Source organism: Anser anser (assembly GCF_964211835.1).
Source record: "Anser anser genome assembly, chromosome: Z".
NCBI lineage: Eukaryota > Metazoa > Chordata > Aves > Anseriformes > Anatidae > Anser > Anser anser.
Genome location: NC_139723.1, coordinates 23,674,978 through 23,699,303, shown reverse-complemented (window position 1 = coordinate 23,699,303; position 24,326 = coordinate 23,674,978). Strand labels below are relative to the sequence as shown.

Here is a 24,326-nt window from a genome sequence, read left to right as displayed (position 1 = left end):
TGAAATTTGTGGTTCAAAAAAGTAAAAGAAATGTTTCTAGAAATTCAAGACACTGCAATACAAATGTGCTGTGGCAGGTCTTGCATTTATGAACAAGTACAGTTCAGGAGCTGGTGTATTCAGTTCAATTTAAGAAGTCATACAGAAAATCTCTTGCGTATGGTTGCTTACAATATCAACATGTTATTAACCTCCACTTGAGGGCAATAAATAGTGTGCCCAAAAGTCAGTCTGTTCTCATGTCAATTCTTCTAAAAGGTACTAAAGTTCTCATTAATAAATTGCTCTGCTCCAAACAATTGGAAACTCTTCTACTACAGTGTCCTATGTATTGAAGCAAAATATTGTATGTTACATGATAACAAAGCCCTTTGTAGCATTAATAGCTTGATATTTAAGGTTCACCAAGTTCTGCAACAAGGCTTAAAACTGCTGTTTTCAATTATTTCCTAAAATACTGCTTGTGTACACTGTCACCCACTGAAGCTCTCATGCACCAATATGGTTTACCCAGGGAAGAAAAGGAAGATTTTTCCTCTTCTTTCCTAAGAGCCATAAGCTCTCATGAACAGACTGCTCCATTTGAGAATTTGAGAATCCAATTTGAGAATTGTAGCTAGTCTACATAAAGGCACAGAGGCTGTTTCATAGTCACATAGTTATATAAGCTCATAGTCATGGAGAAGTTCCAGCATTTGCTTTGATTAACACAGAATTGATTTATTTATTTCCTCAACAAATGTTTTGACTGGCATTTCACAGGCTATGATGTACTTCTCCTACAAGGATGTCTTTCTGCTATGAGAAGGCACCACTGAGATCTTGACAAACTAGAGGACTGGACAGTTACCAACTGCATAAAGTTCAACAAGAGCAAGCGCCACATTCTGCAGCTGTGTTGGGACAACCCTGGCTGTATGTACACATACAGACCGGGGAACAAGAGGCTGGAGAGCAGCCCTGTGGAAAGGGATCTCGGGTTTCTGGTAGACACGCATGTTGAACATGAGTCAACAGTGACTGGCATGGCTAGCCGGTCAAGGGAAAGGATTGTCCCACTCTCCTCTATGCTGGTGCGGCCTCACCTCGAGCACTGTGTGCAGTTTGGGGTATAAGAAGGATATAAAACTATTACAGCGTGTCCAAAGGAGGACTATGAAGATGGTGAAGGGCCTAGAGGGGAAGACCTATGAGGAGCGGCTGAGGTCCCTCGGTTTGTTCAGCCCAGAGCAGAGCAGGCTGAGGGGAGGCCTCATGGCGGCCTGCAGCTCCCTCACGAGGGGAGCAGAGGGGCAGGTGCCGAGCTCTGCTCTCTGGGGACAGTGACAGGACCCCAGGGAACGGCATGGAGATGGGACAGGGGAGGGTCAGGCTGGGGGTTAGAGAAAGATCCCTCACCCAGAGGGTGGTCAGGCACTGGGACAGGCTCCCCAGGGCAGTGGTCATGGCACTGAGCCTGCTGGAGTTCAGTGAAACATTTGGACAACGCTGTCAGAAATATGGGTTTGAGTTTTTGCGTGGTGCTGTGTGGAGCCAGGAGTTGGACTAGATGATCCTTGTGGAACCCTTCTAACTCAGGATCTTGTATGGTTCTGTGATTCTGTGTCTCTTAAGAAGCATCACTCACCCATGTCTGCAGTGACCATGGTGGACTGATTCTCCGGTACAGAAACAGAATTCTGGTCCATACTGCGTGAGTCTTCGTTAACTTCATGTTGGCTTTGGCTGAGCTCTGACCGCATCTCTGAATACTCATCTTCCTCCCTGCATGAGAGAGCAAAGGCAGAAATAAAATCCTCTGAGGAGATACGCAACTCTGTGACACTTATTTTAGACCTGTAAACTGAGCCACAGGATACAATCCACACAAATTTAATGGCATTTTGTCCAGCCATTAGTGAAAGGTTTATACCTGCAAAGCAGCTTACACCGTGCTGTACCCGTAACGCAAGCTTGTAGAAGCTAACATCTAGTTTCCATTTCTTTACTCCCCTCTTCTTTATTACTCCAGAACACCATACAATGAAACAAGGAGTGGAACTGAGTGCAAATAAGAACATGTGCAAGGACTCAGACTGCTCTGCCATAACTTACCAGCTGACCATTTTTAATGAGTACAAGTGGCTTTTTGATCCCAAAGTGGACTGGCAATAACTGATTCTGGTCTCTTCCTCCGTTTGAGGATGCCATCAGCTTATATGCAAAGCAAGAGTATACATGCACATACCTGAATATGTGTGCTGAATTCTCATGGGGACAGGTAGGTTTTTATTTTCTCTTCTCAAAAGGAAGAGAACAGATAAGTGAGTACAAAACTGAACTGCTGGAGTTGCTGGAAAACAAAAAGCCTCAGTTACCTAGGTTTTAAGTTATTTGTCAAGCTGGTTCTGCCAAAATCATTTAGGACACAGAAGACTTTAGCTAAAGCTAATGACCTTAAAAATTAGGTCTTTTCCCTCCTGTCTCCACATGAAGAGTTCAAAGCACTGGGAAAGAAGATAAGTAAATGAATAATAGCTTTGCCTGAGAACATTTGTGAACATTTTTTCTTTTGATCCACTTGCTGATTGGACTAAAAAAATTTCCATAGTGATTGTTTTGACATTAAAGTGTATAGTTTAAACATGAGACAAACACCAGTTTATCCTAATGCAGAGCCCCTATGACAAGTAGGCGAAGAGCCACCATTTTGTTACCCTTTAAATCAAATGCAGAGATTTATTCTGCTGCAGTTTGAGCAAAACAGTGGATAAGAAACACAGCATGAGAATAGAACTGTCTGCTATTTCTTTCTGGTTCCAAATCCAAAGAGCTATCTCAGGATCTGCATCTGGGAGGGGCATCTGTTCTGTAAGATTTCTGTGTATATGCTACACGGTGATGAGTGTTTGATGCAGAAATATTGCAGGATTTCCCCTGGAGGTTTGTCAGGATTTGCCAGGGAGAATAGCAGAGAAGACAGCCCATGAATACATGGAACACTAACAGAAAAAAAGGTCTGCTCTCAAAGTAGCAAAGATGACAATTTATGAATCAGGCCAACTCAAAAAACGCATTTCAGCTTGCTTGCCAAGCAGTGTTTTCTAAGGTACTGAGATGTAATTATTACAGCAGTGAGTATGCTCTTCTACCTCTTACATTTGCTTCAGTTCAAAAAAAAAAATCAGATGTTATCAGAAGTACTTATTAAACAAAAATGCAGGTCAGCTGGTTAAAGTTAAGATTTAGATCAAAGAAAGGTCTTTTAGGTACTACGCAATACATGATTAAGAAAGTGTGAAAACTAAATCATGAATAGCAGGAATTAAAACAGTGTAATGAAGATACATAAGTGTGAGTTAATGTTCCATGAATAAGTTTATTATTAGCCAAAGCAGAGGCCAACAATAACTAGCTTTAGACAAAAACCAATTACCACATACTCAAACAGTTGATTTTTTTTTGATTTGAACATAAGTCATTTTTTCACTTATGTCAGCCTTCTCTACAATTATTCCTACATTTTAAAACCTGAATTACCTCTATAAATAGATAAAAGGCTGTACTGATCATAAAGCAATGCCTGCTGTACAAGAACAATAATAATTTCTCACCACGCTCGTTTTAGCTCTCATTGCTTAGACTTCCTGTTTAAAATCCAACATAGCTTTGTCTAGCTAGCCCTAGTGGTGTTTTTTTTTTTTCTTCCTTTTTTTTTTTTTTTTTTTTCCTTTTTCCCAGTTTAAAACACCCTCAGTATCTTGGGGCACTTGAGTAGTATGTCATGTGGCAGGACGCACACCCTTCTGAGGACACAAGTCAGAAGCCAGTTTTTTAATGAATTAATGCCTCTAAGACCTCACCAGCAAGATCAGAAGTCCATCTCTGGTAAAGCAACAGCAAGGTCAATTGGTGTCTCCACCACCAGCCTTGCATACTGCTGACTGAGGGCTAAAAATGCAAGGGGGAATTTGAGGACAAAGAAGTACCACAAACAGAAATTCTGTGTTTAAAACTGAAGTAGTCAGTAACAGAAGATGCTGTTTGAGATTCCCCTTCCTCCAGAACAGGCATTGGAAATACCAGGCTTTTTACAGTCGCTGACTACCCACTGAGCTCCTGCACTACCACCCATAAGAGGTGGAGTTTTCATGGGAACCTTCTTGCTTCTTTTCCTGCTGCCATCCGCTAGGGCCTGGCTGGAATAAGCAGATATTTGTTGTCTGCCTTGAAGGTGCTCTGCTGCTGAAATGCCATGGTGAGCTGGAGACAATTAAGACCAGACCAAGCTGTCCTGAGCACAGAGCAGCCTGGGTTCAATGCTGGAACAAAAAGGTGTCTTTTACCGGTACATCTTAACTTACTTCTTTCCTCATATTAGGTGAAACCAAGGATCACAACTACTAGACAGCTGTAGAGAAAAACTTGAACAAATATCAAATGTGTGAAAAAGCATATTTTCAGCATCTTTTCACACCACTGCAGAATTCTGCCACAGCCCTGGTAAGGTGCACATTCTTGTCACAGCTGCAAACACTGGACAGTTTCACACTTCAGGAGCCAGCAGGTTTTTTTACAATCATTTTACTGAACAAATATTTTTAAAGCATTCTAAGACCCTCACATAGAAAATACTACAGGTGTATGAGCACTGCAACCCAGAGATTGGCTGCTCCCTGTGTTTATACACTTGAGGTCTGTCTGAACTAGTTCACATGTAAACAAAGAGCAAGACACTTGAGACAATGTGGGAGTCAATCACTCAAGGCAGGTGGGGCTGGGGCTATCATACACGCATTGCTACTTCAGCCTGGAGAAGAGAGGGCTCCAGGGAGATCTTACGGCGGCCTCACAGTACCTAAAGGGGGCCTACAGGAAAGCTGGGGAAGGACTCTGTGCCAGGGGGTGTAGTGATAGTACAAGGGGTAATGGTTTTAAACTAAAAGAGGGGAGATTTAGATTAGATATAAGAAAGAAATTCTTCACTCAGAGGGTGGTGAGGCACTGGCACAGGTTGCCCAGAGAAGCTGTGGATGCCCCATCCCTGGAGGTGTTCAAGGCCAGGCTGGATGGGGCTTTGGGCAGCCTGGTCTGGTGGGAGGTGTCCCTGACCATGGCAGGGGGTTGGAACTGGGTGGTCTTTAAGCTCCCTTGAAACCCAAACCATGCTACAATCCTGTGGTTCTATGATTCAATTTGAATTGAGTCTCAGTAGCTTCCACCTAGCACATTTTAGAAGCAAGAATTACACCTCTAGGTCATTGTGTAGATATGACTGAGTGCCTTGTGTTATTTCCTGTGACACTGTAGAACACTCATTCTCCTTCCTCATTAACTCCATGACAAACTACTTTTTGAATATGTTTTATTTCAGATTAAAAGCTATAGCCTGAATGAATGGTTTTCCAGCAATGGGTTACAAACTTCTTAAAGATTGTTTCAAATAACCTTTAGCAGGCACCAATAAATCAAGCAGTATTTGTCTGTTTCATACAGACTATTATGTTTAAGAGTTGCACAGATGAATCCAAACAGTCACTAGCTTAGAACTAAAAGCAATTTGATCTCTGCACTTTCTTCTTTTTTCTGACCTTCAAGGTGACGCCTAAGGAAGACTGTCAGTCATAGGCCAACATTAGTTCTGCATAACTGGATTACAGATGGTTTTCCCAGTCAAATTCAGGATTAAGGAAAAAAGAGATGAGTTTGAATAAATATAAGGCTATACTCAAAACTTGTGAAGTCAGGAAATATTCACCTTTAATGTAAACTTAATTCCATATTAGTACACTACTGCATAATTTGTAAATCCTTTTATTGCTTCAGAGTTATCAGGATGTATCCTTTATATCCCAACATTTAAAATATGACTCAGAAACTGGAAAGACTCATTTGATTGTCTTTGCTATCTTGTAAGTTGTAGACACTTTGAGAGAAAAAGGAAGTAAGCATACACCTTGTTAAGGGACAGAAAAACGATGAATGTAAAAACATTCTCGTACAAATTGAAACAGCAGAAGTAGGGGTAACATGGCTATGTGCACCCAGCAGACCTCTATCAGAAGTTCCAACCTAGCACCACTCAGTGAAAGACACTGACCTTGAAAGAAGCTGACTAAACATGCTTGGCACCTTCCCTGCACAAACTCTTCCATGCAGCAGTCTTGATCTGAGTCCTACCAAAGCCTGTGACTTAAGATTGAAAACAATCTTAAACAATATACTAGCCACATCCTCCTACTCTCTTCCTAATAATGTAGACAAGAACAGTGAGACACTGTCACCCAGTTATAATTTTCCAAGAACAAACAGACTTAAGGTCTAGGTCTAGGGACTGCTCAAACAAAGAAGCATGCTCATGCCAGTTGACCACTTCTTTACAGTTCTTTTGCCCCCAGCTTCTTGAGCAGATAGTGGGTAAATTCTGCAGTGTCAGACACTGGGAACCAGGCAAGCAAGAACTTTTTCTACACGCACAGTAAGTATAGTCACCTCTCTTTTAGCTTTAATACGAAATCAGTTACAGCTGTGAAACAACTTTTATTTTATTCTTATTTTTTTTTAAATGAGGCTGGGCTTCCAAGACAGCTGAGCTGCCCAGAGCAGCAGCAGGGAGATGAGACAACTGCAGATGAATGTTGGCTTGTTCCCACAACCACGGTGACCTCATTTTTGTTAGGAATGCTGGAAGAATGTAGTGCAAAAGCAGCAACTAGTTTAAATTGACCACACACATGGAACGCACTGTTCCAAAAAATGGCTAACAAACCTAGGTTATTGTCACTAAGATCAGCACATCAAATACACCCCGGAAGATGCACAGGCACCTTAAGCTTTTAAACCATGTGAGCAAGAGCCATCAAACTACAAGCTAAGTGAAACGCCCAGACATTGAAAGGGGAAAAAAATGAGGGGGGCTAACCATTTTATACAGCATGACAGCAGTCCTGAGGCTGTTGCAATACCTCGTTCAGACTTAAAACACTCCTTTCTGTTTATCTTCTACCTACTTTCTGAGAGTATTATTCACATTCAGAACAGCAAATACAAATTTGTAAATACCAGAGCTTCAGGAGGATAGTTGAATACTCTCCATGAAACTCTGCTATCTTCTGATCAGTTCCAGAATACTTTTGTTTATTGAAAAGAACCATTAAGAATGTCATGAAGCAGCAGTACACCAAGCTACATGTAAGTTTATATTTGCATCCTAAAAAACAATACAGGGAAATACTGAACAATCTCTGTGTTAGCATGGGAGAGACATTTATGTGCATTGTTCTGCAGCTAAGGTTAACTCAAGAAACTGCTTTTAGAAACCCTAAATCTTGTGATATCACAACCAAAGCCTCCTCTCAGTTGTACCTGCAGGCGTCCTAGTGTTATATGAAGATCTCAGAACTAAAATCACTCCTGCATTCTGATTTAGCAAGAGAGTGTAAGTGCCAAGGCCCAGGAACAGCCATGTTGTTCCAGCTCTGGGGCTCACACTACCGAGGGCCAAGGGTGGAGTGCTGTGAGTCACACCTGTCCCAGCAGCGACGGCAATTACACCACCCTTGCTCTGTGGGATGGAACAGCTTCTAAAGGGTGATGCAAGGAAGATCCCACGGTGAATTTACAGAAAGTCACAGCAGGAAGTGTTAGTTTTACTCCTTTCAGCTGTTGTTACAAACTGTATGACGTCTCTCCAACTCTACCTCTGCTTGCCATTTTAGGAGAAATATTCCTCCTCTGTTCCCCAAACACTAAGCTACTGGCCAGCCAAGGAAAACAAGGCACTCCAATCTTTAAAATTAATAAAAAACACTAACTTCATAAATACATTTATTCTTGCTAGTAAAACAAGAAAAAAAAAAATCAAAACAGGTGGCCTCCTAGTTGTCTGAACAAAAGAGCTTTCATATGGTGAGACCAAACAGGTGGGGCATGACAGTGCTTCGATATTTGCTGCAGCAGTATTTTTCTGATGCCTTCAAATGTCTGCTCCCCAGAAGGGCAGCAACTGCACTTCTCAGGAGAAGCAGCCTGCACTTTGTATCAAACACAGTTCCTATGCCTCACTTCCCTGTGCATGCCATAGCTCCCTTGTTTATGCCACTGATAAACACTCACAGTATCCACCCAGTCCCAATACTTTGCAATCAATATCTAATTTGGCATTTAGCTTACCACAGAGACTCCAATCAAAAAACTCTTATGGCTTCTATGTATGATTTTTCTTAATTCTCACAGAGTTTTTCCTGCTATTCAAGAAAAAAAAAAAAGGCCAATTCAGCTCTCATACTTCTCAGATTTCATTTTTCAATCAGCCTTTGCAATTGGTAAAGTTTTACCAGAGAGGAAGATGAAGTGGGCAGCCAGTCCCATGCTAAAAAGCAAATGCGAAACAAGATGAATGGAAATTTTGCATGCAGAGGTATCAAGTGTGTATGAACAAGGGAGTCAATAGGATTTTTTTTCAGAGACGTACCATCAGTTTAGAAAATCATGTAAGCTTTACCTACAAAGGTGTCAACTGTTATTGGATATTCTCTAGAAAATCCATAGATTCTAGTGGTCTACCTGCATCCCCCCGTAAGCTCATCTTTTAACAAGCTCCTTCATTCCTTTAGTCCAAGTGAGGAAAAATAACCTTTCTCCTGTAGTCAAATGTAAGATTTATTTTAAAACAGTAACAAGTAATGACCAAGCTTTGCTGCTTGAAGAACAGCCAACAGTATGATCTGTAGGAGTTGGACTCGATGATCCTCGTGGGTCCATTCCATCTTGAGATATTCTATGAGTCTATGATTATTCTGTGTTTTGTCACAACTACTAGTACAAGTAAATACAAAACTACTGAATTCCATTTGAGACATATGTCTCATCACAAGTGATTTGGCTTATGTTATCTATAGGATGCCACAGAAGAAAGTCGAAAGCTGAGCTGCAGATTGGTTGGCTACATCTTCCTTTATCCACTTATCTTGTCTCTTGGTATATATATTTAGCTGAATGAATATTTAGATGGCACAGTGCAGTTCTTCGCAGTGCTCATTAGGCTGAGCAGAGCGTGACTTTGCCAGTGAGAATGCAGCACTTTTCAGCCTTGGATGATACTCTACACACCTTAATTATGGGCAGCTATTTAGCACCAGTCGTAACATGCTGAGCTACCTCAAAGTCATGATCAACTTATATTTACAGCGTAATTTACACTATGCTTTCCATCATTCTTGCACGTGGTCCAGAGTTTCCAGGGACTTTCCCTACCTTATTGTTGTTCCCTGCAGTCGATCAATCTTCTTATTTAATTCAGCAATGATACTGTGCAGCTCTGTGATTCGCTCCTCATAGCGTAGCGTTGTTCGCTCCTGCACATCTTCGTGCTCTCTCATTAGGTGGGATTGTTCACACTAAAGCAGAGAAGCAGAAAACAGAAAGGGTCTTAGGACTAGCTGCATAGAGATCAAATGTAAGGCAGAAGTGCACAGCATTATATGGTCTTCTTACCCATCAAAACAAAACCACATAGCAAGAAAAAAGGACAGAAGCAAAATATTGACAAGTACATAAAGGTATGTAATTAGCAAATTTTTAGGAAATGGAAAACTACGCAGTGTACTTTCATTATTATTTTTTTCTAAACATTGAACAGTTGCCCTTCTAGCTTGAACAAAACCCATCGTTTTTAACTCAAAACAGCTACCAATATATCAGCTTTGAATCCATGCGATTCACGATGCATCACGAAACCTCAGAGGCCTTCCCAACACTGAATATGTGAATTAGAAAAAATCCTAAGGCAGAAACCACATTATGACAAAGAAGAGCAACCACACTTCAAGGTTATGACTTCTCCCGTAAGAATATTTGTTTTTATTACCCTTTAAGGTACCTTTGCACATTTTCCTTATTAAAATCCCCTATAATAAAATGCTTATTATAAACAATTAAGAGGCTGTACTTCTGTTTTTTTTTTTTTTTTTAAATGTATCATGAATACTACATTTTCTTTCCAACTGAGTATTATTTCCAGCCTCTCTGGCTTACTCTTCTTGCCAGCAGACACTCTACTGCAATTACAGCCTCTCAGTAATGCATGTTGATTGAAGTTATGCTTTATAGTGGCTGGAAAGAGCAATACTTCTAACCTTTTGCTTCTGACCCCCTGCAGGAAACAGCACAATGGTATGTACTGTGCTGCAAACAAGAGAAAAACTCACAAACAGATAGTATAAAAAACATATTTGTTAATTGAAGAGCTGAAATAGATGGTTCTAAAAGCAATTCTAAAGGCTACAATTCATAGTAGTGTATGAGGACCTCTAACATCATTGCACCAAAACTTATTTTTTCAAATCAAATTTCAATAACATTTTTCTTTACAGTCATTAATAACTTTCTTTCAATATTTTTTAACTTTCAGGAATATGCACATTGCAAGGTTGTAGTTCCAGACATTAGAGCCCTTCCACAGACTACAAGAAAATGTTAGTTTCTTTGTGAATCTTGAATGAAAAGCAATTTCATCAGGACAGAGTACGTCTGCCTTCACACTGAAGAGGAAAGCAAGGGTTAAATTTTAGAAGACTGGTAATGTTCACTAGGCTTTTAAGACTTCATGTTGACAACTGACATGTATATCATTGTAACTCTTATTGTAGGATCATTCAAGAATTTATTTCTCAGGTTTCCATATTGTAACACTGTATCTGGCTGAATTACTAAAACTGCTTTCAAAGTGCAACAGTAACAGAGAAAATGTTTAACCAAAAAAATTAGAACTTTTAAGTACAATAAAGAGTTGCTTGTTTTTCCTTTCTAAATCTACATTTCATGATAAATGCTGAGGTCCACAAACACTAGTTAGGCATTTTCCAGAACACTGAATCAGTTTTTTTCTTTTAAACCAAAGGATGTTTTGGATGGAGTGTGTAATAATTATTTTCAGACAATAAATAAAATGCTTATCACAACATTTTTTATCTTTTTAAGCTCTGCACTGAAAAGCAGAATTTGTTTATCTTGACTGAAGATATATGGACTCCTGCTAATGGACCTCAGCCACATTACCAGACTTGCTTTCTGTTTTTTCCAGCCATTTCAAAGTCACCATTTTTCAGGATAACCGTAATTTAGTGACATGACATACATTGTGAACAACCAGCAGTCTGGCAATATAAAGACAGCAGTTTCAGATCTGATTTTTTTAAAAGGCCTCGTGGATTATCTTGGGCAAAAGTAACTTGAAAAGGCAGAAAGAAACCTCTGGGGGAGATTGGACACGATGCTAAGAAGGACCACTGTGTCTTGGAGGAGGGTACAGGGTCACATATAATAGATTGTGGTCAGTCATGACAAGTCTCAACTGATAATGGGTTTCCATCCACATAATGGAAATACAATTCAGTATGAATCCCAAAATGCAGCAATGCAAAATTCTTATGGTTATACAGTATTGCTCCTTATTATTGCACATTTATCACAAGGCTTGAAAGGGAAAAGAAACAAATGCATCTCTTGGTATCCGTTACTAAAGTTTTTTTTTCTTTCTTTCTTTTCTTTTTTTTTTCCTGTGATACTCAGCCTGTTCATCACTCTTTAGTTTCTGTGTCTTTTGAGTATCAGAACAATGATCTCACACCAGTTCCTATTTCTTTTAGATTATGATTTATTTGCATATGTCAATCACAAACTTTTAAAAACAAATACCTTACACTCTTTTCCTCATCCCTCTTCCAGTCTCATACTTAAGTTCTGACCAAAACATTAAAGGCTCTAATTCTCTGAGAACGCAAATACAGGGATAATCTGCTAAAAGGCTGCAAAAGATGAGTGATAGGTGAGGTCAGGAGAAAAGTTTCCAGCACACTTTTCTACATAGGTGACCTTTATCTGGTTTTTGGTACAGCCAAAAACGTTATTTCAATTATGGAATAAATTAACGATGCCTGGAAAGACCTTTGTCTGACCTCCTGATGCTGGGAAACAACCACAAAAGCGAGAAGAGCATGCAAGAAAAGGGTAACAAGAGAAAATATTTAAATCCAAGGATAGTGTTGCAACACGATGCTACTGCCCACTAATGTACACAAATTTCAAACCCAAGACACAGTGCAGACCGTTGTGTTAAATTTGCAGTGCTCAGTCAGAGGACAAAAAAAAAAAAAAAAAAAGAAAAAGGAAAAGAAGCACCAGCAGTGGTGCTAGGCTAACAGATCCCTGAGTGCCTCCGGCCCTGCACAGACACAAACACTGGCTACGGCATTATTCAGGAAGAATGCAAGTCATCACCTGAATTAGCCACAATGACAAACCTGTCTAACGAGCTCACGGGAACTAAAAATCTTTACTCAAGTAATACAGCATTTTAATTTAAGAGGAGTGGCAGATATTAAAGTGGCAATCAATTCATCTGATTTAAAGTATAAACACAAGTCCACTGTGCCAAAGCCTCAATCATGAATACATACATGGTCAGAATTAATTATCTTGTGGTTTATTCAGTGTATACTTAAGGTGGAAAAAGAATACAAGAAAACAGAGCTAATCTGCGTGCGATGAAGACATCACACAACAGAATCAGTTTTTTGAGGAACTGTTTTTTTCCCATGAAGTGTGCATGCCTACAGAATGTTAGTTTTATTCGCATACTGAAATTCTGCTGTCCATCCTATATTGTGAATAACTGGAAGAATGGCAAAGAATTACAATTGCAGTCATGGAACCGACTGCTCCTCTGACAAAGGATCCAGAATGTTGCAGCAGAGTATTTGTTACTCTCTTTTTAAAGCTCTTATGAAACTCTGAAATTACTAGGAATGAGTGAAGAGAACAGAATTACCTTGTGAAAGAAGATGAAAGGATAAGTGAGGTGTAGTAAGTGAACTGTTTGTTGTTGCTGTATTTACTGAAACTGTCAGTGTGTTTCTCAATTCCAAACTTCTACCATAAAACAGTAGAGCTGTTAGAGATCAACTGTGGTATGTAACGAGGCACCAAATAATCACGGTGGGACAGGGAAGGAGAAAAGGAAGAGCAAAAGGAAGAAAACTTGTAGATTAAGATACAAATTGCTCAGTAAGTGAAGGTGAAGTGGACTATTAAGTGTGATGCAGCCTCTTCCTCAGGAAGTTCACACATTGTTGATGGTGGAAAGGTAGGGAGGGACATATAAAGAACAGCAACTCTACATGTATTTCTTGCTCTCTCCCTTCAGACATCTACTATCTGTCTCTATCAGAGTCAGGACACCAGGACAGACAGCACTAGCAGAAAGCACTGCTTTTATTCTCATAACCACAGAAAGATCTGGGAAGATGACATTAGCTGTGGTTGACCACCACTTTACAGCAAATTTCATCCAAAAGATCAATCTGGTACCAAATTGTACACCAATACAAATACAGATGCAAGGAGGTCTGTTGTCTTGTGGAAATAATACAAGGGTGTAGACAAATGCTCTAGCAGGGTCTCCACAGACTGCAGTTTTGGAAATGAGCTCTACCATACATATAACATATACAACACATAACATATACATATACATACATATACATATAACAACCATTAATCAGTTACATCCTTTATAAAAATTTTAAGCACAAGCTATCCAACTATCTTTCTTAACCCTTACTCATCTCTGTTACATGAATCGTGGCTCCCCAAATCACCTCCCTTCTGCAAATCATTAATCCTTCTTCCAAAGCATTTCATATGTCTCATGAAACGATGGGAAAGATGTTACTAAAAACGTGGTTCAGGAAGCGTTTGTATCACTTAGCATGCATTTAGCATGCCAGCTGAAATAAAATGCTCTGCTTTCATAAGTATAGCCCAGGTGCAGAAGTGAGATTTTAATGCTAGCACAGCTAGCTCCTGAAAACAGTTATGCAGAACCTCAAACACTTCTTACCTAATTTATGCCTTCTGAACCTCTAATTCATATCGGTGAGGAAGAAATGCATCAGCCAGAGGTTATAGGGGATAAAATGACACATATGATATGATATGAACATGGAGAAATCTCTGTGGATTAGGAGGATAAGAGCAAAAAAAAATAGGTTATGTAAAGCATCTACTTGAAAAAGTGATGCAGTTAGAAAAAGAAGAAAAGGTAAAGTGGGCCATCAGAGTCTCTCAGCACCTAGACATAGCCAACTTATTGAACATATAAGCTGCCCTTGATGAATGCCTTTAAAGACTATTTAAACAACTGTTTAAAATGACTATGTAAGAAATGAACATTTCAAACTTTGCCACGCTTCAATTTTTTTTAAAGCCCTCAAGTGGGTAGAAGTGAAATGCTAAAACATTTAAAACTATATAAAAATTATTTAAAAGTGTTTTTTTCCAAAACACAACTGTGACAAAGTCTGTCAGCAGCCACAAATGTAGCATTACAGAGCACCTTTTAGACATTCCAGATGTACTTGTCATTTCTGTAGCCAACAGATAATCACCACCGTACAACCAGTGAGCTCAGTCATCCATTCCCCTTAAATTTCTCTATTCCCATCAGCATTCCTCTTCAGCCCCACTCCCACAGCTTTACAGTTTTCCTTTTAGGTGAGAACACAGAAGTATTTATTTCAGCATGGAGAAAGGTGCAGCAGAAGCACACTAGACTTCTGAAAGGCCAGATATTGTGATTTAATGATATCCATAGTTCAGGTGGCAGTCATCCCTATTGCTGTGTTTACAACCACACAGCCCAAGATGATGGAAAAAACCTTTGGCATTACAAATTTGTCACTACATGCATGCACAGTTAGTAACCAATCAAAGGAAAAGTCTAAACAATCTCATGCTAACAGAGCACAGTTAACCATCAATGTGGATTAATCATTGCATGGAAGCACCTAGAATCATAGCATGGCTCGAGTTGGAGGGGACCTCACGGATCATCTAGTTCCAACCCCCCTGCCATGGGCAGGGACACCACCCACTAGATCAGGTTGCTCAGGGCCTCATCTAACTTGGCCTTGAACACCTCCAGGGATGAGGCATCCACAGCTTCTCTGGGCAACCTGTGGCAGGGCCTCACCACGCTCTGAGTGGAGGAGGGTACCTACAAGGTACTCTTCATTTGTTGACATTTTTATACACATTTTTTCATAAAGACCCGAACCTAACAAAACTCTACCTAGCACAAGACTCTGTAGAGATATAAATAACAACAAAGTCAGTGTAGCCACTCAGAACAATAAAGATTGCTTAGGTAAGGTGGACCCATCTGACTGCTTAATGACTGCCAAATGCAGCATCATGTCACACTGTACCTCAAAAAGAGGACTCTACCTCAGAGAGCAGTTGAAGTTAGAAAAGGATCTCAAGATAATAGCTGATAAACGGTGTGTGTGACTCTGGCTCATAGATCAAAAGGAATAAAGGTGATGACTGTTTTTTACTTGTGTATGTTGCATTGATGGGATGAAATAAGGGTCTTGTTTACAAGCCTAAAGGCCTTGAAAGTAGCTGAAAAAAATAATCAGGGAATGCAGACAAGGGTCTACACTGGAATGGGTTGCCCAGGGGAGTGGTGGAGTCACCGTCCCTGGGGGTATTCAAGGAAACGTTGGACGTAGTGCTTAGGGATGTGGTTTAGTGGGTGACATTGGTGGTAGGGGGATGGTTGGACCAGATGATCTTGGAAGTCTCTTCCAACCTTAATGATTCTGTGATTCTGTGTTTGAAGAACTGAAGTAAAAGCCTTAAAATTCAGACTGCTTGAACCATTATAAAGTTGGCTGGAGTTTAAGTAACACATAGATATAAGCCCCTACCAAAATGCCCTGAATACTGAATGCTAAACTTGCAGAAACTCAGAATGACTGAGGTTGACAGGGACCTCTGGAGGTCACCTCTCCAACCCCATCCACTCATGGAGGGTCACTCACAGCAGGCTGCCCGAGACCTCCAGATGGCTTGTGAGTACTTCCAGGGATGGGGATTCTGCAGCTTCTCTGGGCAACAAATAAGACAGGATAATTTACAGGACAAAATGCTTTGTCTGGCTCTCTGCTAGTGTAAATTAGTATATATTTTGCTTTAGTTTTGAATTGTAAAGTACTTACAGAAGGTATTTGACAGAATGGCAATACCTGAAAACAAGTGTTTTGTTTGTAGAAGTATTATTGTTGTTGTTTTCTCTGTTTACATCTGGCTCTCTACGTTTATCCTAATCTGATCTTTTTTCTAAGAGCTGGGAAGGCATTAGAACCTGGATCTTACTCCTATTTAATCTCTTGACTTTCCACTGACTGTATTTTCCATAACAGATACATACAAACTGGCTTAGTAGAAGCTAGACTGAGATCACTAATCTCTTCTCACATACCACCAAAGCACTGCAAATTGGCAATAGCTTTTGATCAGTGTTAATTTGTGCTATTTGAACATGACCCAAGACTCTGTAATCAGTTACCTAATCCACTGAGAATTGCAACTTTTATTTTCTAAAATGCTTTGAAGCACTCACTGTTAAAAGAGGTTGTTTATGTTGGCTTCAAAACAAAATCAATCTAATTCTCTCTTGGTATTTTTTAAAAGAATGTCATCAGCACATAGAACTTAAAACCCCTGGCAGCTATGTTTCTTAAAGTCCTAAAATTCTTTTCACACATGACATTATTTCATCCTTTCCCCATACACTATATTCCTCCCTGTGGAACAAGAACAACACAAAACCAAGGACCATCTTCAAAATCTTGAACTATTAGCTCACCTGTGCTTTTGCCAATTTCTTTTCTAGCAGGTCACGTTCTCTTTCTGTTTGTTGTAGACGTTTATTAAGCTCCACTATGTCTCCCTTCAAGGATGCCAGGGCTGCTAAATGAAGCTACAAGACAAAAGGGAAAGAAACAAATTAACCAAGTCACAAGCCATACAGCAGTACAATTTGAAAGATACAGTATTACACAGCAGCTACAACATCTGCAGATTTCTAAGTAGTTAATAGGAAGTTAGAATAATGGAAGTCAAAAAGCAAAGTACATACAACTAAACTCTCTTAACATGCAATTGTACTCTTGTGATAGTTCACACATTCCTTCATCAGAAAACACATTATAAGGATAAAACACAATGCAAAGTAATTCAGCTGGAAATGTGCACCTCAGTTCTAGCGTGAGTTTAATAGGAAGTATCTCAAGCTTTGTGTTATAAAACCTCATATTTAATGTCAACCCAGATTTGTAATATAAAAGAAGGTGTTCTGTGTTTTGATGTCTTCAGAGATAAAGAGGTTATCAGTGTGGCAAAGGGAACAACTCCATGCACAGGATTCAATTTAAATTTGCAACTACTGCTTATTCAACTCTGAGCTACTGCTTTATTGTTGTTTTCCTCAACCTCACCTCAGTGAGCTGCAATGATTCTGATCTACTGAAGCCAAACGATAAGAATGTGAACCGATTTTCATTCTGCAATATATTATTTTGATGAAAGATATCTATCTATGCTGATCTTTGCTCTCTGGGGACAGCGACAGGACCCGAGGGAACGGCATGGAGCTGGGACAGGGGAGGGTCAGGCTGGGTGTTAGGGAAAGGTTCTGCACCCAGAGGGTGGTTGGGCACTGGGACAGGCTGCCCAGGGAAGCGGTCACAGCACTAAGCCTGCTGGAGTTCAAGAAGCATTTGGACAGTGCTCTCAGACTTGTGGTCTGGTTGTTGGGTGGTTGGTTCTGTGTGGAGCCAGGAGCTGGACTCAATGATCCTTGTGGGTCGCTTCCTACTCAGGATATGCTATGGTTCTATGATCCTATATTTAACTGATAGCATTTGGAAATAGATAGGAAACTAAGATAAACAACACAGTTAAGTTATGTTAGCTACCTAACTTAGAAATCAAGAACAATTCTTATTAAAAACTCAACAGTTACAATGCATTCACGTTCTCTTTTATCCTCAATATAACCCTTTCATTATTACAGCACAAGTAGCAGCTAGAATTCAACATTCTGTATTGACAACCACAACAGAAAAGCCCAGGAGGAATACTAGCCAATAACTCTGAAGCCTTTATTTGTAGCACTAAAGAAACAACTCCAAGTCATACTGGGTGTGAAAACTAAAGTGACCTTTCACACTGAACCAAGTAACACAGCAAACACTGCTCTGCTGCAAAGACTTGGACTGAAAGACAAACCCTTCTTCTATCACTTAGTCTGACATTTTATTGGGTGGGTCTCTTTTAAGTTATTTTTCTTCTTCCACTTCCAGCCAATCTGCTAATGAGTCCCATTTTTGTATCAGTTTACTTTCACAATACCAAAAGCTGGCAAAACTGTATGTGTTTTCACGTACTGATGTGTGAAAGTAGTCATAATACAGAAGAGAGACTCGGTCATTTAGTGATAACTCCTTCACATACAGTATTCCTGTTGCTGTAGAAAAGGCCACTTCTGGCTTCAGCACAGGAGACTTGATTGCACAAAAATTTCAAATATGAATTCTGTAGTTTTAACTGCAGTGTAACTAGTTACACTAAAAGCTCTGGACGTGCTCATTTGTCAGCTCAGCCTAAAACACTTTTATTATGGCAGCTACAAAAATGTGTTACACACATGCAGTTGTTCATTTCAGGATAAACATACACATATGCAATTTTATGTTGCAGTATGTTTAAGATTCTTGACCCTAATTTTTCAAGCGAAAAAAACAGCAGTTCGGGCCTGCTATGGGCATATGCTATACAGTTTCTTTCAAATATGTGTTCTGAAATGTCTTAGGTCCAGAAACTCCCCAGATCTTCAAGTATTGTTGGCCTTTGGAATAAGGCTTTCCTTCCTACCACAGGAAACCATGCACTGGTTTTACAGTGTGGAGAAACAAGAACCAGCCTAATGGCACCAATCTGTTCATAACTGACTTGCAATCTTCAGGAAAGCTGGTGAACTTAAAAGTCACTGTTTTTTGCCTTAACAGAGAAGTGCTGCAATGAAGCTCACCAGCTTGTTCATCAGATCTTGCATCCTTTATCACAGCTTTCAAAACATATGTGAAAAAATGGCTATAATCCTCTGAATTGAATACAAAAAAATGGTGTGTAGTCAAGTAAGTATCATTCCCTTTTGCACACTGTAATTAAATGTCCACTAGCTGTGGTTTTAATTAAGTACCAGACTTACATGTTCATACACATGGAGCTGTAAAAGGACACCATTAATTTAAAAATCTCAATGAAAACCAACTTGTTCTCTGAACAGTGGAACTGATGAAGCTGACTTCCTGTGGATTTGTCTTTGATCCTTCCCACGCTAAGACCCGCTCAGCTCTTCTTCATGCCCCCTAGCACACCCCAAATGAGGTAAGAAGCAGCATGAATGTGTCCAGCCTGACAACAACGCTGCTGCCCGGCCTGACAGCCCCTGCCAAATGAGGGTATACAATGGGCGAGCTACACCTGCCTCCCCTTCACCATAGGGTCTCTCTTCTCCAAATAACCAGAGCTGCTTTTTTAATTACAAAAAGTTTGTTGCAACTTTTGCTACCCAAAATGATCTTTTCCTTTCATAATTTGAATCAGGTCAGTTTCTACATGCTAATAAAATAATAAAAAAAAAAGCATAACTGAAACATCAGACTAGACAACATTAAGTTATCATACAGAGAGGAATGCTGCTTGGGATACTCTTCAGTTTCAGTGTGCTCTTTTGGTGAACCCACTGCAAACAGCAGTAAGTAATATGTGAGTGGTGCCTCCAGCTACTACTGTGATAAAAAATAAGGTTAGCAAAGGTAGGGTAGCTGTCTGACCTTGGCTGTAGAAAAAAAAAAAAAAAAAGAAAAGTTATTAGGAAGTATTGCTGCATCTTTCCTTAAGGAAATAAGGAAACATCTGAACAAAGAGCTACCACAAACAAAAAAAATGCCCTGCAAAAAAAAGCCCTTATTTAGAATTCAAATGAATAATCTGAACTATTAAAGATGGAAAGACTCCATTTAAAAATCTCATCTAGAAGGTAATGATATGGGGCCTGGAGCATCTTCCCTATGAGGAAAGGCTGACAGTCCTGGGTCTGTTCAGCCTGGAGAAAAGAAGACTGAGAGGGGATCTCATCAACGTTTATAAATACTTGAGGTGTGGGAGACAGAGGGATTTGGCCAACCTCTTTTCAGTGGTTTGTGGGGACAGGACAAGGGGCAATGGCCACAAGATGGAGCACAGGAAGTTCCGCACCAACATGAGAAAGAACTTCTTCACAGTGAGGGTGACGGAGCACTGGAACAGGCTGCCCAGGGAGGTTGTGGAGTCTCCTTCTCTGGAGATATTCAAGGCCCGTCTGGACGCCTACCTGGGCAGCCTGCTCTAAGGAACCTGCTTTGGCAGGGGGGTTGGACCGGATGATCATTCGATGTCCCTTTCAACCCCTTCAATTCTGTGATTCTGTGATTGTCAAAACTGCAATTCTGCAGTACTGAACCATTTCTTGATATGAGAGCTGAGAAAAAGAGGAGAATGGAAGTAGGCAGACGGCACACAACTTTTTTTCCCCCTTCAGCAAACAACAGACAAGGCAGACTGACTATCGCCAACACTGATATCAGACATGTATAACTCAAGGAGGGCTGCACCATGAAACAAATTATAAACTCATTAGTTTGCAACAATTAGGTTATATACCACCAAGACTACTGTTTGCACAACATATTGGTCTGAACCTTTAAACAACAGCTCCCAAGAAGAGCTACTTGAGTACAGGGAAAACAGTTCATTGACAAAGCCAGCATTGTTCATACACTTTATATTGATCCAATATAGGACGTAATGAATTCTCACATTTCACAGGAAAAAAAAGGAAAATACTATACGATGCCAATGCACCCAAACTGTCCAACAGGACAGGCAAGGTCAACACAAATGAAAGCAATATCAAGAAAGAAGGGATCAGACAGGCAAACTAACTTGTTTCTCTACCATCAGCCAAAGAATTAAGAATTCTTTCAGTCAAGAAAGTAGATGCACGTGATTGTTAAAAAAATGCACCACCTATCTTAACTCAGAAGTTATAATTTCTACAAAATTTTATGCAATGGCAACTGCAGGTTGTTCACCGAAACATAAATAAACCACATTTTATACCCAATACTATCCTGTCACTTTTTAATAATACATATATATTTTTATATATGTAATATAAAAAACATATGTAAAACAAATAGCAATCTGTGCATAGCATGCTGCCTTTAAAGTGAAAACCACTGTACTGATACGTTTTGAAAGATACAGTAATTCAAAAAAAAAAAAGTCATCACAAGCTTAGGGAAACCAAGCTCCTGACCTCGCTTCCCTATCTTACCTGCCTCTACAACACCTCACACACGTATGGCAGACATGATTCAACGATGTACTGTTTGTATAGTGCCTTAAAAGCCACTTTTGGTGCTGGGCTCTGTGACACATTCTGTGCAGGTACAATTAGAATCAGTATTTGTTGGCAGTCAGGTGTCTCAAGAATTTTTGGGGGAGAAGAGTGCAAAAGCAGATGGGATAGTAATATGAACTGAATGACAAGGAAGCAAGATACTACTAAAATATCTGTAGTACATACCGCTGGAAGTGTTCTGATGCCAAGACCAAAACAAGAGAAAGATGCAAAGAGCAATGAAGGACAGTGCTGAAAAAAATGACAGGTTACAATTAACCTCATCACTAAGTCTGATCCTCTTTTTTCTTTCCTTCCTCCTGAAAATAGCCTAGTTAAATTCGATTGCTAAAACCATACTCACGGTATGCTTTTTCTGTTTTCAACAGAACACTCACAAAAAGGACAACCTTCTCCTTCTGAAATTAAGGAACCAGCCTTTCCTTTTTCCTAATTTCCTGCTTTCATCACCTATCACACGCTGCACATCAGCTTGGGAACTGGTGTTCAGAAACATAACTTCTGACATAAGTGAGCCATAACAGCATCGAGATCGTGGCAAGGAGTTATAAACCCATTAACCAAGACGAAGTAGCCAAACACCAAGCGACCCATTTATTTGCTCTACTTGTGTCTTCTGCAACTGGCCAATAAACCCCTGTACTGGAAGAAGGCCCAGTGGAGATGGGCCAGGCAATGCCCCCACGAAGCTCAGGGAATAATGAAGGGTGTGACTGACCACAGCTGCTGCAAAAAAGCTGATTTTATCTCCACACAAATGGGACTGGAGGGTGGCCATCATTTCAAATAAACAGCTATGTCAGCTGAGTGGATGAACTAGTGGCCTAGATGTTCCTCCCTGAGATCATTAAAAAAGTACAACCAGCACTGGGGAGATGTAGACATGGTTCAGCCCAACACAGACTTTAAAAACTAAACAACCATTGAAGAGAGGAATGAGCCAGCAGGAGAGCTGGGCAACCCAGGCATGCCTTCCTGGTGGGACTGGGGATTCTCAGCATTGTGACAAGTGAGAGCATTACAGAGACCAGTAACAGAGCTTATATTGGTATAGAGATTGAACTGTGTAATGTAATTGCTATGTATCCTAAGTGTAACTCACATTTGTGTTGTATTTTCAGCATATTTCTGTCACTATTATAACTCAAAAACTGTGTAATATCACCTACTTTCAAATAAGTGCATTTAATAGTAAACATTGCACCCTCCAGACAAGTAATATCTAAAAGAATCTGTTCACAACATATTGGACTCTGACACCCTTTCCTCTATTTTCCATTTGTATTTTGCATGGTTTAGTGCAAATAACACACAACACCTACTTTTTTCTTTGTTTTCTTACGACTCTTTTTAATGGCAGGCTGTATACACAAGCACGCCTGATCAAATATTCAAAATGCTGCCTCATCTGTGAAAACCTACCAAATTTTTCTTATCAAATGTTATTACAAAGTGGCTTTGTAATATGAGAGATGGGAGATTTCAAGTACAGCATGCAAAATGCAGTCAGAATCTCACTTAAAACTTACAGGGCAAAACAACAAGTGCCTATGTACTGTATTTTCTGACACCCATCTTCAAGGTGAGGAAAATACGGTTAAACCATACAATTGCTGTCAAGGAAATAAGAAGAGTCAGTAACGTAAGTTTATAATGAGAAACACATTTTAAGACAGAAAAAACTTTATCTGGATTTTGAATTGAGGAGTTTCAGAGATGCACAACTCTCCTTAGTGTCAGCCAAGAACAATGTCATGGTTAGCCCAGGAAAAGCTTGGACAAGGCTGGATGTCAGCGGCTGAGATGAAAGGGAACCTGTCACACTAACATGTGGCATGTGTACTTAGAACTTACATAACAAAGGTAAAAGAGGAGAAATGTACAAGGAAAAAAAATAGCATGAAAAATTACAGCATGGGTTCACATCTTTAAAAAACATCGAGACAAAAGCAAACAAAACTGAAAACAAACTTTCATCTGAGAGGAGCTAAAGATATGAAACTTGTGTTACAGGCAATTGCTGTACATAATGATGGTGTTGGTAAGCTTATGGTTTATCAGTAGCACAGACAGGGTGTTATGTGCAAATAATACACTTAAAGCAACTGCTACGTAAATGTGTAGATACTCTAAACTGTTTTTCTTCCCAGTCCTACATGTTTTTCATGCCTCCTTTTCTCACTCAGGCTCCATGAAAGGTGCATTGTTACTGTACAAGTGATGAAATAAATATAATCAAAGCCCATTTCTGTGAATGTACTGACAAGGTGAAACTGAAAAACGTAAAAGAACAGCCAACTCCCAGAAGTAGTGACAGGACAGTTCAATATTCTCCAGACAATTTCAGCTTTGTGATCTCTAGAGCTTAACCCTGAAATACCACTGCCCACTGCCCTTTATGTAAATACCTACAGCAAAGTCAAAATGACTAAAAAAACAGTATCACTGAACTGTTCGATGTGTCTACCAACATGCCCTAAAACTGAAGGTTTCAAACAATCATTACGTGCTAATAAAAAAAAGCTAAGATTTTTTTAAATGACTTACAAAATGGACATTTTGTGACTATCCTGCTGAACCAATTATTGCCATATTAGACGTTAGACAGTTACATCATACATTTGTGCAATACCAAACAATGTGCCAAAACAAGCCATGAAGGAACCATCCAAATTCTAGAAAAACAAAGACAAACGTTCGTAAGGCATACTTTGTTTTAATTTGAAAAGTCTGCAGAAGATGTGCTCAATCTGTTCATGTTACTTATGAACAATTTTAACTGAGATTTTTTTTTTTAATTGGAAATTAACATTTCCAGGCACTTCATATGCTTGTGTATATTTCAAACTATTTCTTAAAAACAAACAAACAAACAAAAACATTAAAAATCACAGTGAATTCCTGCCTTAATCAGTGAAAAGTATCTGATAAAGAAAATACACTACAGGATTGTTCAAAAGTGTAATGGAAC

General features: G+C 39.7%; 1 protein-coding gene across 9 annotated transcripts in view; it reads right to left on the bottom strand.

Annotated features, from left to right (window-relative positions):
- Window positions 1-24,326, bottom strand: part of MCC (MCC regulator of WNT signaling pathway) — a 205,937-nt gene that overhangs the window by 63,085 nt on the left and 118,526 nt on the right. For 8 of the 9 annotated variants that reach the window (XM_083818748.1, XM_083818749.1, XM_083818751.1 and 5 more), the window contains 3 exons: window positions 16,691-16,804; window positions 9,235-9,377; window positions 1,628-1,764 (listed from right to left, as the gene is read on the bottom strand). In XM_083818748.1, the coding sequence (XP_083674874.1) occupies window positions 1,628-1,764; window positions 9,235-9,377; window positions 16,691-16,804 (394 nt within the window). Of the gene's footprint in view, window positions 1-1,627; window positions 1,765-9,234; window positions 9,378-16,690; window positions 16,805-21,520; window positions 21,635-24,326 lie in introns of those variants that run through there. The other variant, XM_083818753.1, reaches the window with a different exon arrangement.